General features: G+C 41.9%; 1 protein-coding gene across 4 annotated transcripts in view; it reads right to left on the bottom strand.

The window, feature by feature from the left end:
* Positions 1-1,255, bottom strand: part of camsap1b (calmodulin regulated spectrin-associated protein 1b) — a 122,361-nt gene extending 121,106 nt beyond the window's left edge. For 3 of the 4 annotated variants that reach the window (XM_063073594.1, XM_063073593.1, XM_063073591.1), the window contains exon 1: positions 696-1,255. In XM_063073594.1, the coding sequence (XP_062929664.1) occupies positions 696-879 (184 nt within the window). In that variant the 5' untranslated portion in view covers positions 880-1,255. The remainder of the gene's footprint in view (positions 1-695) is intronic. The other variant, XM_063073595.1, reaches the window with a different exon arrangement.
* Between the last annotated feature and the right edge of the window lie 15,635 nt (positions 1,256-16,890).

Genomic DNA, 16,890 nt, shown 5'->3' on the forward strand with positions numbered 1-16,890 from the left:
TCTCCAATGAGAAAACCAGACCAGTTGTCACCACAATAGTTATACTTTCCCTACAGGCTAGTGCCTCACAGCATCTAAATATTTCACATTTTTCATACATTCCTCCTGTCCAAATCAAAGGACGCACGGAAAGTGGTTTTGGTAACCGTTTTATTTTCTTACTTACGAATTCAAAGTCATATTGTAAAAAAAAATTTCTTCCAAGATGAAATCAGAAAAAGAACTCCACTAAATAGACATTGTTAAAAATGCATGCTTCAGGAACTCAAAAATGAGAAGTTTCTCTTCAGTCAAAAACCTAACCACTGTTCTTATGGACACCACTAGCCCCGAAACTAATCCCCAAATGTTACTATCGCAATAAATCTGAAAAAAGATCCATTCATATCTCCTACTTCTTTGCAAAGAACTATTTACAGTGCACTTCATTTTTTGTCCAAAATTACATTACAATTTATTTAAGCATCGTGGGGCAAATTTGAACAAAGACATCAGCAAATATGTTAATTATTCGTACCTTGGCAGCCCACGAACTTGCTTTTTCCACCCCCACCCCCCCCCACACACACACATAAATAAATCATTCGTGGGTGATGAATACTTGCAACCATAATTCGGATCGGACAAAATTATTTGAGCGCACCCCTCCCCAAAAATATTTACATCAGCAAAAAAAAGCGCAAATTTCGAGTTACCTATTCCGTATGCTTTGGAAAAGATCCAGGCCAGATTAGCGGCTATTTTAGCCCTGGATGAATCGTACAGCTCCAGCGGTACAACCTCAGCACAGTCAGAGTCGGGCAGCTCCAGCATCTTCCGGCTGTTGCGACCGCTACCATCGCCAGATGCACCGCAGCCAGCGAAATCCACATCCACCATCGCCAAACAGATAAGAATGATTATCCTCCAATTACCAAATAATTATCCAGTATATTTTTCTCTTCTCCCCTCCGTTGCTCAGCAGAATCGACGCATTAATTCACCTCAATGACCGCCTTCCTAAGGACGCGGCCTATGAATGTGATACTCCAATGAATGGGAGTTTATTTTAAAAAACAAAATAAAATGGCAGGCTGAGCCCGCGAAAGTCCAGTCGACTGTGTCATAAAATGCGAGTCATGGTGGCTCAGCCGACACTGGCGGTGGCCGTCCTTTGTGTGCTCGCTCGCTCGGCCGGCCGGCCGCCCACCCCTGCTCCGGTCGCCCCGGCGAGCTCGCGTTCGCACTGACAGGCGGCACCGCCGCGGCCGTTGGAGACACCCACCTCCCTCCCTCAACCGGTCCGCAACCGCCACTGCGCATGTGCAGAACGGGGACGCGCTCCCCACCATCGCCCCGACTGCGCGTGCGCCACGCGAAGGGCGCGTCCGCGCTCCCACTGACCCGCGACCCACGAAGGGTTCGAGCGCACGCCACGCTTCACTAAGGAAACGTTCTGCCAATGGCTGCAGTGGAGGGAGATTCGAATCGGCCCATCTTCCGCTTTTAACTTTCTAAGCTCTCTTTACGCATAAGTTTCGCTTGCAATAATTGAAAAAGCTCTTTTTTTTCTATAAAAGAACGTCTTGAAATTTATGGAGACACAAAAGACTGTAGATGGTAATATCCCAGTGGCCACACATGTTAATTCCACGTCCCATTCCCATTCTGATATTTCTTATCCACTGCCTCCTCTACTGTCAAGATGAAGCCACACTCAGGTCGGAGGAACAACACCTTATATTCCATCTGGGTAGCCTCCAACCTGATGGCATGAACATTGACTTCTCCAACTTCCGTTAATGCCCAACCTCCCCTTCGTACCCCAGCCGTTATTTATTTATTTATATTATATATTTTTTTCTCTCTCTTTCTTCCTCTGTCCCTCTCATTATACTCCTTGCCCATCCTCTGGGATTCCCCCCTCCCCTTTTCTTTCTCCCTAGGTCTGCCGTGCCATGATCCTTTCATATCCCTTTTGCCAACCAACTTTCCAGCTCTTAGCTTCATCTCGCCCTTTCCTGTCTTCTCCTATCATTTCGGATCTCCCCCTCCCCCTTCCACTTTCAAATCTCTTACTATCTTTTCTTTCAGTTAGTCCTGACGAAGGGTCTTGGGCCAAATCGTCAACTGTACCTCTTCCTATAGATGCTGCTTGGCCTGCTGCCTTCACCAGCAATTTTTATGTGTGTTGCTTGAAATTCCAGCATCTGCAGATTTCCTCGTGTTTGCGAGATGGTAAATTGGTTCATTTGTCATATATACCGAGATACAGTGAAAACTTTGCTTTGAATGTCATCCGATCCAGATCATTTCATTACAGCAGCGCAATGGGATAGTAAAATGTAAAACAACAGAATGCAGAATAACAACATACATCAAAGTTGCTGATGAACGCAGCAGGCCAAGCAGCATCTATAGGAAGAGGCGCAGTCGACGTTTCAGGCCGAGACCCTTCGTCAGGACTAACTGAAGGAAGAGTGAGTAAGGGATTTGAAAGCTGGAGGGGGAGGGGGAGATGCAAAATGATAGGAGAAGACGGGGGGGAGGGATAGAGCCGAGAGCTGGACAGGTGATAGGCAAAAGGGGATACGAGAGGATCATGGGACAGGAGGTCCGGGAAGAAAGACAAGGGGGGGGTGACCCAGAGGATGGGCAAGAGGTATATTCAGAGGGACAGAGGGAGAAAAAGGAGAGTGAGAGAAAGAATGTGTGCATAAAAATGAGTAACAGATGGGGTACGAGGGGGAGGTGGGCGTTAGAATGCAGAATAAAGTGTTTCCATTGCAGCTGCAGCTAATCACAGCGCTAAGCAGTATTGCATCTGTATTGTACTGTCTCAGTACTTTTATATTTGTGTGCTGTAGCACTTTTTTTATTCGCAGTTATTTTGTAAATAACACTATTCTTTGTGTTTCTGGTCAGATGCTAAATGCATTTCATTGGCTTTGTATCTGTACTCGGCACAATGACAATAAAGTTGAATCTAATCTCATCTTAATGCTCAGTGCACATAGACAGTAAGGTGCAAGGCCACAAAGAGCTAGATTGTGAGGTCGAGTCCATGTTATTGTACTAGGGACTATTCAATAATATTATAACAGAAGCTGTCATTGAAGCTGGTGGTATCTGCTTTCAGAAATCTATCCACTGGGAGGGAGGAAAAGAGAGAAACTCTGGGGTGAGTTGATTATTCTGGTTGCTTTACTGAGGCAATGAGAAGTATGTGGAGTCCATAGAAGGAAGGTTGGTTTCTGTGATGCGCTGAGCTGTGTTCACAATCTCTTCATTTTTTTTGTGATCACAGGTTGCCATACCAGCCCATGATGTATGGTATCTGCATAGGGTTCTTTCTATTCTGGTGAGGATCAAAGGGGAAGTGCCAAATTTCTTCACCCTCCTGAGGAAGTAGAAGCATTGGTGAGCTCTCTTGATCATCTGGATTATTTGAAATCCAGTCCACTATGATGGTGTCTTCTACAAACATGTAAATTGAGTTAGAGCAGAATCTGGGCATGCAGTCATTGATGTGTAAGGAGTAGAATAGGGGGCTGAGGGTGCAGACTTATGGAACATTAGTGTTTAGGATAATAATGGCAGCGGTGTTGCCCACAGTCTTGTGCCGACCTTTTATTCCAAGATCAATCTAACTCTTCCTTCCCACATAGCTCTCCATTTTTCTTTAATCCAGGTTCCTAGCTAAGATTCTCTTAAATGTTCCTAATGTATCTATCTCCTCCACCACCCCCAGCAGTGCATTCACCACTCTAAAAACCTACCTCTGACATCCCCTCCATACTTTCTCCAATCATCTTGAAAGTATGTCCTCTCATATTAGCTATTGCCACCCAGGGAAAAGGTGCTGGCCGTCCACTCTTTAATACCTCTTAACATATTATATACAGTACCTCTGTCAAATCTCCTTTCATCCTTTTTCACTCCAAAAAGAGAAGCCCAAGCTCACTCAGCCTTTCCTCATAAGATGTCACTCAAGACTTTTCCGGATTGAACTCCATCTATAACCAGCATCTGTCTTCTGAGGACAAGCCAAGTCTGAATCCACGCAGCCAAGTTTCCCTGGATCCTATGCCTCCTGCCTTTCTGAGTGAGGAAGCTTGTCAAACGCCTCCCCAAAATCCATATACATCACATGCACTGCTTTATCTTCATTGATTTGTTTTGTCACTTCCTCAAGAAAGTCTATCAGCCTTGTGCAGCATGATCTGCCCGTGAGGAATTTGTAAGCTCTCCCCGTGACTGTGTGGGTCTCTTTCAAGTGCTCCGGTTTCCTCCCACAGTCCAAAGACGTACTGGTTGATAGGTTAATTGGTCATTGTAAATTGTCCCATGATGAGGCTAGGATTAAATTGGGAGATTCTGGGCGGCGTGACTCACAGGGCCAGAGGGCCTACTTTGTGCTGTATGTCAATAAGAAAAAAAAGCTATGCTGACTATCCCTGAGTGTATGGCCAGGGGATGGTGTCTTTTGGTGGTTGGCACTCAGCAGAGATTGTCTGGGAGGCTGGAGTTGATGTGTGCCATGACCAGCTTCTCAAACCACTTCATGACGGTGAATGTCAGAGCCACTGGGCAGTAGTCATTAAGGCATTCTACCTTATTTTGCTTAGGTGCCAGGATGATAGTACTCTTCTTTAACCTGGTGAAGACCTTAGATTGATGTAGGGAGAAATTATAAATGTCTACAAATATCCCTAGCAGCCAACCTGTGCAGGAATGCCATCCAGGTGCTGGAATCTCAAGCAACAACTAAAAACCTATATGCTTCAACAACTACTTTGACTATACTTCTTGCCACCCTGTCTCCACCAAGGATGTCATCCCCTTCTCTAATTTCTCTGTCTCTACTTCATCCTTTCCCAGGTGGTGGCTTTCTGCTGCAGGACCTCAGAAATAACCACCTTCTTCAGAAAACATGCCTTTCCCTCTGCTGTCATTGATGGAGACCTCACATTATTTGTCCTCCATTTCCCGTCTGTCTGTTGCTATCATCAGGGCGGAGGTACAAAACCCTGAAGACCTACATTCACCATTTTAGGAACTGCTTCTGCTCGAGGTCCCACGCCGTTTAGAAACATAGAAAATAGGTGCAGGAGTAGGCCATTCGGCCCTTCGAGCCTGCACCACCATTTATTATGATCATGGCTGATCATCCAACTCAGATCTTCCCTCCATACCCCCTGACCCCCGTAGCCACAAGGGCCATATCTAACTCCCTCTTAAATATAGCCAATGAACTGGCCTCAACTGTTTCCTGTGGCAGAGAATTCCACAGATTCACCACTCTCTGTGTGAAGAAGTTTTTCCTAATCTCGGTCCTAAAAGGCTTCCCCTCTATCCTCAAACTGTTTACTCAGCTCTGCGCTGAACTGAGGCTGTGGTCTCCTCCAGCTACTCCAGGCTTCGTGTCTGTGGACTCACTTTCATTCTGAATGCTCTGCTTACATTTACTATTTGCACGATATGGTTTTTTCTGTCTCCCTGCACATCGGGTGTTTGATGGTCTTTATATATGGGTTCTTTTGAGTTTCTTCATTTTATGGCTGCCTGTAAACAGACAAATCTCTAATATGTATAATGTATACATGCTTTGATAATAAATGTACTTTGAATTTTCCCTCACTATCAGATTTCTAAATGGTCAATGAACACTACCTTATTATTTAGCTTTCGCGCTATTTATTTATTTATTTATGTAACATAGTCTTGCACACTACCAATGCCACAGAACAACAAATTTCACAACATATGTCAGTGATAATAAACCTGATTTTGATTCTGATCTGCTGCTAACAGTGGGCTCTTGTGTCTTCACCCAGTCTCACCTGCCCATCACCCATGTACGTATCTATCTGGGTTTCCCTCCCTTGATTCACATTTCCCACCCAGTTTTATCCATTATCCTTCCTCCTTTCCTATCACTTCTCTGTCCTTGTCTTTCCCACATCTACCTATTTTTTAAAAATTCCCATGTTTCCATTTATTACCTACTCTGTCTCAACAGTCTTCCTCTCTCCTACCCACACCACCTCCCTGCCATCTGGCTCTATCTTTCCATCTCTATCCTCCCCTTCCCAAATTTAGTTCCACATATTACCTACCAGCTTCTGGATCACCCCTTTCTGACATTTCTATATATTGACCATCTCCCCTCTACTTTGTGTTGGGCACATGGCCAAGTGGTTAAGGCGTTCGTCTAGTTATCTCAAGGTCGCTAGTTCGAGCCTCAGCTGTGGCAGCGTGTTTGTGCCCTTGAGCAAGGCACTTAACCACACATTGCTCTATTGTCTGTGTGAGGAGTGGCGCCCCACACAGACTTCCAATCTGCACCTTGTAAGGCATGGAAATGCCCGACGCGGCCCCCAATGAGCCCTATATAGACAGTGTATTGAATTTTTTAGATCTACCTAAACTTACAGATTTACAAAATGAAAGTTTATTAGAATCAGTAACTGTCAAAGAACTGAACGTGGCCATCTCTAGGTTAAAGGCTGGAAAGTCCCCGGGTTCTGATGGGTTTACCTCAGAGTGGTACAAGTCCCTGAAGACACAGTTAGCCCCATTACTACTTAACACCTTTAATTGGATCTTGCAGAAAGGAGAAACTCCACCTTCCTGGAGAGAAGCGATTATTTCAGTTATTCCTAAAGAGGGTAAAGATAAACTAGAATGTGGCAATTATCGGCCAATTAGTGTTCTTAATTTAGATTACAAAATATTTACATCTATATTAGCGCGCAGATTGGAAAAGCTTTTACCTGGCCTAATCCATTTAGACCAGACTGGATTTATTCAACAAAGACAAACACAGGACAACATAAGGAGAACTCTGCACATATTAGAACAGGTTAATAAGAACGAGACAGAGACAATGGTAGTAGGATTGGACGCTGAGAAAGCTTTTGATTCGGTTAGTTGGGCATTCCTATACAGAGTGTTAGGAAGATTCGGCTTTCAAGAAAGGTTTATTAAAGTAATTCAGACTCTGTATGACAGCCCAACAGCCCGAATTAAGATAAATGGGGACCTCTCTGACTCCTTCATTTTAGAGAGAGGCACTAGACAGGGATGCCCAATTTCTCCTCTCCTTTTTGCGCTATATATTGAACCACTTGCCCAACTAATAAGACAGAGCAAAATCGTAAAAGGTATCAAGGTGGCAGGGATTGAACAGAAAGTGGCGTTATTCGCAGATGATGTTTTGGTCTATCTGAGTGAACCAGAAAAATCATTTATGGGATTGTTTACACTGTTGGATGACTTTGGGAAAATATCAGGTTATAAAATAAATGTTAGGAAAACGCAGGTTATGTCCCTAAATTATACACCATCCAAAAAATTGCAGGATACATACGATCTTAAGTGGGAAGCTAAATCATTAAAATATTTAGGAATAACCCTGCCGAAGGATCTTTCAACACTGTCACAGGTAAATTATGGGCCATTAATCTCAGAGATAAAAGCAGATATGCATAGATGGAATCTTATCCCCTTTTTAAGTTTAAATTCAAGGATAAATACTATAAAAATGAATATTCTTCCTCGGTTATTATATCTTTTCCGTACTTTACCAGTGGAGGTGGATGATAATCAATTCAGGGAATGGGACAAATGGATTTCCCGCTTCATTTGGCAAGGAAGGAAACCTAGAATTTGATATAACACCTTACAGTTAGGGAAGGAAAGAGGAGGTATGGTTCTTCCTTGCCTGAGAAATTATTTTTATGCCTCACAGATAACCCCTCTGTTATATTGGTGTAATAGGGAATATAAGGTTAGATGGAAGGAAATAGAATTTGGATTAGTTGACAGTTTTCCTCTTCAGGCCTCAATAGCTGACAAAGGATTGATGGCCCAGTTGGAAAAATTTAATAATGCTTGGATAAATCTTACATTAAAAATATGGCAGAAGGTGGTTAATTCATGTGGAATTAATAACATGCTAAAACTCTTTAGGTGGTGTGCATATGATACCGAATTCCTTCCCAACAGAGGAGATAAAGGATTTGAGCTATGGATAAAGAAAGGTCTTACAACCTACCTCTCATTTATAGATAAAAGAGTATTACAAAGTTTCCAAATCCTGCAGGACAAACATGGCCTAGAACATAATGACTTTTTTAGGTACCTTCAAATACGAAACTATGTTAACCAGAGTTGTAGATATACAGACCTATCAACAGTAGAATTAGAATTTTTCAAGATTCTGAATTCGGCTTGCAGTTCAATACATAGTAAATCAGTTTCTCGCCTATATAATGCACTCTCCCATGCTAAAAATGTAAATACACTGTATATTAAAGAGAAGTGGGAGAAAGAAGCAGGGTTGGTACTTTCAGAGGAGGCTTGGGGGAAAATCTGCAGCTTTCAATGGTCCTCGACTAATTCTTTGACTTGGAGAGAACATTGCTGGAAAAACATTATAAGATACTTCAAGACCCCATATCAGGATAAATATAAAGATACAAATGTGATGTGTTGGAGAAGGTGCGGCTCCAAGGAGGCAAATCATTTTCATATTTTCTGGGATTGCCCTAAACTAAGTCTATTTTGGGAAGGTATTCATAGAACATTAGTTAAGGTACTTAGGTCCCAGATACCTCTGAACTTTGAGACGCTCTATTTGGGGCATGTATTGTTCCTTGAACAGAAGGAAGATACAAAGTTGCTGCAGGGCCTCTTAGCGGCAAGTAAGAAATCAATCACTAGAAAATGGCTAAATCCAATACCACCTACATTAGAAGATTGGTACGAAATTATCTTGGAAATATTTAAAATGGAAAAGTTGACCTACTCCCTGAGAACTCAAAAAGAAACATTTTATCAAATCTGGAATAAATGGATTGAATATATAACCCCAATGCGAGCAGACTTTAGATGACTCTCCTAATGATTTATATTGCTCCTCATCAACACAGTAATATTGCTAACGTAAGCACCCCTAGTCTAAATGTTTGTTGTTTTTTTTTGGAAAATAGAGAATTAACACAAGTAAAGGGAAAGATTTGGGAAAGGGATAAAAAAAAATGAAAAAATTAAGTAAATAAGTACATAGGGATTGGATAATTATGTCTGCGGGCAGGAACAAGCACGAACAAATTGGGATATAAACACCTACAATGGTTGGTATATAGGCTTGTATGCAACATTTTGGACCAGTGGAAATGGTCCAGAAGGGTTGTATGGAAACTATTATTACCATTTTTCTTAACAACTAATTTCATTACTTAGCCTAATAGGTTAGATTTACCACAGTACATAATTATCTATTTAAATGTTTATTTTGCTTTTATATCATCTCAATGTGTACTTAAGAATGTATAAATAATTGTAGTTTTATACATATAAAAAAATGGAAAAGGTTATATGTGTGAAAAAAGTACATGATAATTGTGAACTCCTTATCCAAATAAAAATAAAATTTAAAAAAAAGGAAATGGCCGACACAGGGCTCTCATGGTCTGAGTTGACGTTTCCCCCCCCCCAACTCCCTGTCCTGATGTGCAGTGTCTTAACCCAAAACATCAACCCTCCTTTTGCCTCCACAGATACTACATGATATGCTGTGTTCTTCCGCACTTTATTTTTATCTTGAAATTTCTGTGGCCTAATTTATTCCAAAATATATGCTGTTTCTCAAACTGATCTCGGTGGCATTTACATGAGATTGCATTTACTTAATTTTGCAGCATAGGGGTTTTTCACAAGGATCTGCTCTTCACAGTTTTCTAGTTATTTTGGATTTAGAATTGGGAATTGGAACTTGAAGATTTGCATTTAATGCTAGATTATAGGATGTAGTTCGTGTTGAGGAGATTATGAATGACAATACATAAAATGAGAGTAAGCTTATGTGGTGAATATAAGTGGTAACAATTTCTACTCAGGTAAGTACAAAAGATAGATTTATATAAAGAACTAAGGAGAGAAATTAATTAGAAAATAATCAAAATTATACCTAGGGGTACAAATTAACAAACTACTGAAAGGTCAAAAAGTACAAATAAACACTGGGGAGTTTATCTTAAGCTTAATGCCTAGCCACACAGACGTGTATATAGAGAGTACAGCAATGGGCTAAACACACACCCCTGAGGTGCACCAGTGTTGATTGTCAGCGAGGAGGGTATGTTATTAGCAATCCACACATATTGTGGTCTTCCGGTTAGGAAGTCGAATATCCAATTGCAAAGGGAGGTACAGAGGCCCAGGTTCTGCAACTTCTCAGTCAAGGTTGTGGGAATGATGGTATTAAATGCTGAGCTATAGTCAATGAACAGCATCCTGACATAGGTATTTATGTTGTCCAGGTGGTCTAAAGCCGTATGGAGAGCCATTGAGATTGCATCTGCCGTTGACCTATTGCAGCAATAGGCAAATTGCTATGGCAGGAGTTCAGTCTAGTCATGACCAACCTCTCAATGCATTTCATCACTATCAATGTGAGTGCTACTAGGCGATAGTCATTAAAGCAGCCCACATTATTCTTCTTAGGCACTGATATAATTGTTGCCCTTTTGAAGTAAATGGGAACTTCCACCCGTAGCAGTGAGAGGTTGAAAATGTTCTTGCATATTCCCACTAGTTGGTTGGCACGGGTTTTCAGAGCCTTACCAGGTACTCCATCAGAACCTTCTGCCTTGTGAAGGTTCACTCTCTTTAAAGACAGTCTAACATCGGTCACTGGATCATCTGGTGCAGCAGGGATCTTCACAGCTGTAGTTGTGTTCTCCCTTTTAAAGCGTGCATAGAAGGCGTTGAGTTCTTCTGGTAGTGAAGCATCGCTGCCATTCATGCTATTGGGTTTTGCTTTGTAGAAAGTAATGTCTTGCAAACCCTGCCAGAGTTGCTGTGCATCTGATGGCACCTCCAACTTTGTTCAAAATCGTCTCTTCGCCCCTGAAATAGCCCTCCGCAAATCATACCTGGTTTTCTGGTACAGGCCTGGGTCACCAGACTTAAATGCCACAGATCCAGCCTTCAGCAGATGACATACCTCCTGGTTTATCCACGGCTTTTGGTTTGGGAATGTACAGTAAGTCCTTGTAGGCACACACTCATCCTCACAGGATTTAATGAAGTCGGTAACAACTGCAGCATACTCATCCAGGTCTGAAAATGAATCCTTGAATACAGTCCAGTCCACCGATTCAAATCAGTCCCGTAAGCGCTCCTGTGTTTCCCTTGTCCAAACCTTCTTGGTCCTCACTACTGGTGCTGCAGTCTTCAGTCTCTGCCTACACTCAGGAAGTAGAAGTACAGCCAGGTGATCAGACTTCCCGAAGTGAGGGCGTGGAATAGCACGGTAGGCATTCTTGATGGCGGTGTAACAATGGTCCAGTGTGTTGTTTCCTCTGGTATTGCAAGTGATCTGTTGATGGTAGTTGCTTAGTGATTTTTTTCAGACTGGCCTGGTTAAAGTCTCCCAAAGCAATGGTGAAGGCGTTAGGGTGCATTGTTTCGTGCATGTTGATCCCATGGCTCAGATCATCTAAAACCTGATTGACATTAGCCGGAGGTGGAATGTAAACTGCTACCAACATGACCCAGAGAACTCCTGTGCTGGATATTTCAGGTCTGGTGAGCAGAACTGGGACAGCACTGATATATTTGTGCACCAAGAAGAGTTTATCATGAGGCACACTCCTCCACCTCTGCTTTTGAGAGACTCATAGACTTTATAGACTTCCATAGACTTTAGTTAGACAATGTATGAGGTACATTGCTATTTTCTGTTCTCTACATCACAAAACACATGAAGACATAAAGTTCAATAAAAATTTTACATGGAAGATGGCAGAACAGACAGTTTTAATTATTGGGAAAGACCCAACAGACTGAAGCTTTATTCTTTTTAAACCAAAAGCTGAAGAGATTACTTAAGAACACTGGAAGTAGAAAGAGTATTCCATTTGCCCTTCATATGCTTTTTACCAAATAATAAGACCATTGTTGATCCTTTACAAAAATGCCACTTTCCTGAACGAACCCAATTTCAATTGATTCCCTCAATAATAAAATTCTATCAATCTCTTTCCTGAATACCCCCACCTATACAGTCTGCACAGAAAAGAAATTCCAAAGATTAATTAACAGCGTGGTGAAGAAATTTTCTCTAAAGTTTATCCTGAATGGGCAGCCTCTTATTTTGAGAAGGTGAATCCTGGGCTATCGAGTGAATCCTGTACACCCCAGCCAATGGAAAAATAATCCTCACATCTACGCTGTCAAGGCACATAAGAACGTCGTATGTTTTAATCAGAATGAAATCATTTCCTATTCCAATATACTTGGGCATGGGCCCAATCTGTTTAATCTATCTTTAAACATGAATCTTGATAGCTTCAATGCAGTACTTCTGTCAATGTATACCCTTCATTAGGAAGGGAGGTCAGATCTGAGCACAATATTCCAAATGTGGTCTCACAGCGGCACTACATAATTGGACCAAGACATCTCTATTCTTATGAAGACTGCAGATGCTGGAATTTGGAGCAAAAATAAACAGACTGATGGAGGAACTCAGTGTGACAGGCAGCATCCATGGTGGCAAAAGGGTAGTTGACAGTTTGGGTTGAGACCATCCATTAGGACTGAGAGTATAAAGGAATATAAAAGGGTGGTGGTGGGGCGGGGGGTGAATTGTGGAGAGAAGACTGGAAAGTAATTGGTGGCTCCAGATGAAGAGACGTTGGGCATATAGAATCAAGTGGGGGAGGTATTAGTGGAAGGTTGGAGACAATGGTTGGGTGTTGATAAGTATAGGGAACAAAGGGCTGCATACTATAGAATCTGATAACCAATGAGATAACCAGATAAGGGAGGTAGACAGATTAGAACAGTAGGGGGAGTGGATAAAGAGTAAGGAATCCAGTGGGTTAACAATATGTGTGATAGACAGATGAACTTAAACTGGGTAACAGGAGATGGGGGGTGCGTGCTGGGTTTGGAAAGAAAGGGGTGTGCAGGAGGAGAGAGAAAGGAACAGAGAAATGGGGGTTGTAAGTTTACTTGAAATTGGAGAATTTAATGATTATGCTGTTGTGTTGTTGATGACCCAGGCAGATTATAAATTACTGTTCCTCTAGTTTGTGCCTGGCCTCACCCCGACAATGGAGAAGGCCAAGGACAGACAATCAGCATATGAATGCCAGTTAAAATTGCTTTAAAATGGGATTAAAATATGAAAGCAAGGATGTAATGTTGGGGCTTTATAAGACACTGGTGAGGCCTCACTTGGAGAATTGGAGCAGTTCAGGGTCCTCTCATCTGAGAAAGGATGTACTGTCATTGAAGAGGGTTCAAAGGACATGCACAACAATGATTCCAGGATTGAAAGGCTTACCAATGTGAGGAGCATTAGGTGGCTCTGGGGGACCTAATTAAAACCTATTGAAAGGCCTAGATAGAGTGGATGTGGAGAGGATGTTTCCTATAATGGGGGAGTCTAGGGTCACCAGAGTGCACAATCTCAGAAGAGAGGCATCCATTCAGAATGGAGATAAAGAGGAATTTCTTTAGCCAGAAGGTGGTGAATCTGTGGAATTCGTTGCCACGTGGCTGTAGAGGTCAGGTCATTGACAGTATTTAAGGCAAAGGTTGATTGGTGTCGCGGCATGAAAGGTTACAGTGAGAAAGCAAGAGAATAGGGTTGAGAGGGATGTGGATCAGCCATGATCAAAAGGCAAAGCAGACTCGATGGGCTAAATGGCTTAATTCTGCTCCAATGTCTTATAGCCTTGTGGCTTGCAAACTAGATCTCAAAATGGTTACCTATTCTGTGATTGGTCTTGGGGTGCATGGGTGTCTAGGGAGGGATAACATCTCTGGTGAAGGGGCTTGCCATGTCTTATCTGGGGCAGTTCATTCACCTTTGGTCCCCATTGGACAATCAGCTCTCACCTGTGGTGCCTGGTAGCTCTTTGCATGCAACAGTGGCCACACCCCAGAATACTGCTTTGACAGGTGGGCTAAACCAGCAGAGGGTAGCCAATGCGCCTTATACCCCTGTGAGATAGGGGCATGCCTGTCCTAGGCATCAAAGTCGGCTCCGGTGAACGAGATCTACAATGAGATCCATGGCCAGGAAGGTGGTTCCTCACCTCTCCGTAGAGACCAAAGGGCATGATAAGGCACTGAGTAGTCATGGTTATCCACTGCAACCAAGGAAGACCACAGTTGTAATGACCACTTGTACCACTGGGCCTGGATATCTGAGGTTGAGAGAGTGGAACTGCCTCAGTGCAACAGTTTTTACACTTTAAAAACACTCCAGCATGGTTTTCCTTTCATCCTCAGATATGTCAGGCAACCACCACCACACCTGGTCTCACCAGTGTAGAGAAGGCCTTATCAAGAATGAAATACATGTGGTTGGAGGTGGTGAATGTGAAACCTGCTTTATTTGGAAAGGCTGTTTAGGTCCATGGATGATGGTAATAGGGGAAGCATAGGGATGCATGTTTCACCTTGTATGGTTGCAGGGAGAAGTGCATGGAGAGAGGGAGCAGGCGGATAGTGGGACGGGATGAGCAGTTCCAGGGAGTCACAGAGAGAGTGGTCTCAGTGGAAAGCAGAAACGAGTGTGGAGGGGAAGATATGACTAGTGATGAGATTGCATTGTATTTGACACATTGACAAAGAATTACATGCTGGATGCAGAGGCGAGCGGGATCAAAAGTAAGAATTAAGAGAACTCCATCTCTGTTCTGTCCGGGATAAGGTAGACAATTGAGATTGAGATTAAAACAGCAGAGAGGAAGCTATGTTTCTGAAAAAGGAAGACATTTCAGTTGTGCTGGCATAAAGAACTTCTCAAGAAGAGGTGGTGAACAGATGTACCTCCTGAGATGGAGACAGAGAGATTTTGAAAGGGAAGCAATCAGAAATCATCCAAGTGAATTTTAAAAGTGAATGTGGGAAGTTAGCAGTGAAGCTGACAAAATTGATGAGTTCTTCACTGGTGTAGGAGTTGGCACTAATGCAGTCATCAATTAGCAGGGAAAGAGTTGTGGAGCGGTGCCAGGGTAAGTTTGGACCAAGGACTGCATCACGTAGCCAAAGAAAAGTATGGTGTAGGTTGGGCCGAAATGAGTCTCCATCCCCATAGTTAAATCCTTTTGCTGTAAAAATCAACATTCCACTTGTCTTCTGTACTTGCTTGTGAACTTTAAGCGATTCACACATGAAAACATCCAAATGCGTCTGTTAAACATGTTTAAAATTCTGAATGAGTTTATTTGTGCACTTATAAAATAAGTTTTTTTCCCATTCTGAAGATGCCCAAGACTCAGTGTCACACCCAGAAAGAAAATACTGTAAAAATGCTGGAAATATGAAACAGTGAAGGTATACATCAGGTTAGATAACAACTGTGAGGAGAGAAACAGCTGGCATTTCAGGTCAATAACTTTTCATCAGAACTGAGAAAATTCCAAAATCAAACCCGCTTTAAGCTGCAGTTAGTTTCCATGTGCCCTCCAACTAATTATAAACCTTCCCTTTTCCCATAGCTTAAAACTATATTCCATTGAAATGTTCCAAGTTTTAATGGAAGATGATTATACCAAAAATTTTAATTGTATTTCTCCCTCCGGAGATGCTGCCTGTTCTGCTGAGTACTGTTAGCATTTTCTGTTAGAATATCACCAACATACGATAGTCCTAATTAATCCGGTAGATAATTCAGGAGAAGTTTCTTTACCTGGAGGGAGATTAGTAGGATCAACTTGTTGCCACATGTGATTAAAGAATTGATTACAATTTATACACTTTAGGGCAATTTAGACAACTACCTGAGAGAGAAGGGAATAGAAGAATATATTGAGAATTATATGAAGTTGGGCTGAGTTTCTGCACTGTTAATTGTGTCTAATTGATTTTTGACCTTTGTGGAAGTTACGTTTCATTGAATTGAGGAATGTTAATGCTATCAACTTTGATTTTAATATCAAACATGCATTATATCCATCCAAACCAAGAACATTTGAGACCAATGCAATTCTTGGATTTGATTAAGCTTTCAGTCATATGGTAAATATCAGCCATCCACTGGCTGACAACCCAAAGCAAATAACAGGGGTAGAACTATTTTATTGATGTGATCTGGTTACCAGCTTGCAGCAGATGTAGACAATTTGAGAAACTATGATTGGAGAGATTAAATCTGCAGATTAGAGAGGATTTGTACAGAGGTTTGTGTAAATTTTGAAAACAAGCACTTAGATAGCACAAAGGGTGCAGTTTTACCCTGCGCCTGTTGTAATATGATTGTAAAATTGTTCAGGAAGAATGAGACTATATTACTACACCCAACAGTAGAGGAAATCTGTAATCTACCTCTCAAAATATGGATATATTATAAACACAGGTTATAATTGAAATTAATATGGCTCTGGAATATATGGTGACACTTGCAGGCTGACCCCAGCACACTCGCAGGCAAGTTGTTTGATAATGCAAACTCCATATTTTACTGTATGTTTTAATGTACTGTATATGTGATTTATACATTTGAATCTTGAATCCGTTATTACAGACTTAAAATAATCCTGAACAAATAATTTGATATATGCCAATCTGCACAATGCCTTGTACAAGCCTTAAAAGACCAGTTTTGTGAACAAATATTTTGCATTTGAGGCACGATTGTGAAATTTGTAAATTTTTTAACAATATTTGGAGTGCCAGCCAATGGTATAGTGGTATCTGCACCGGACCTTGAGGTGAGTGGTCCTGGGTTTGAATCCGGCTGGTCCCTTACACGCTTTCCATCCATGCTGGGTTGAGTGTCGAGCTAGCAACTCAGTCTCACTTAAAAAAAACAGACAAATGCTAAAGTAACAGCGAGATTGCTGTCTGATGCGCCACAAGGCACGGGGAGGAACAATAACA

This window comes from Mobula hypostoma, chromosome 21 (assembly GCF_963921235.1).
Source record: "Mobula hypostoma chromosome 21, sMobHyp1.1, whole genome shotgun sequence".
NCBI lineage: Eukaryota > Metazoa > Chordata > Chondrichthyes > Myliobatiformes > Myliobatidae > Mobula > Mobula hypostoma.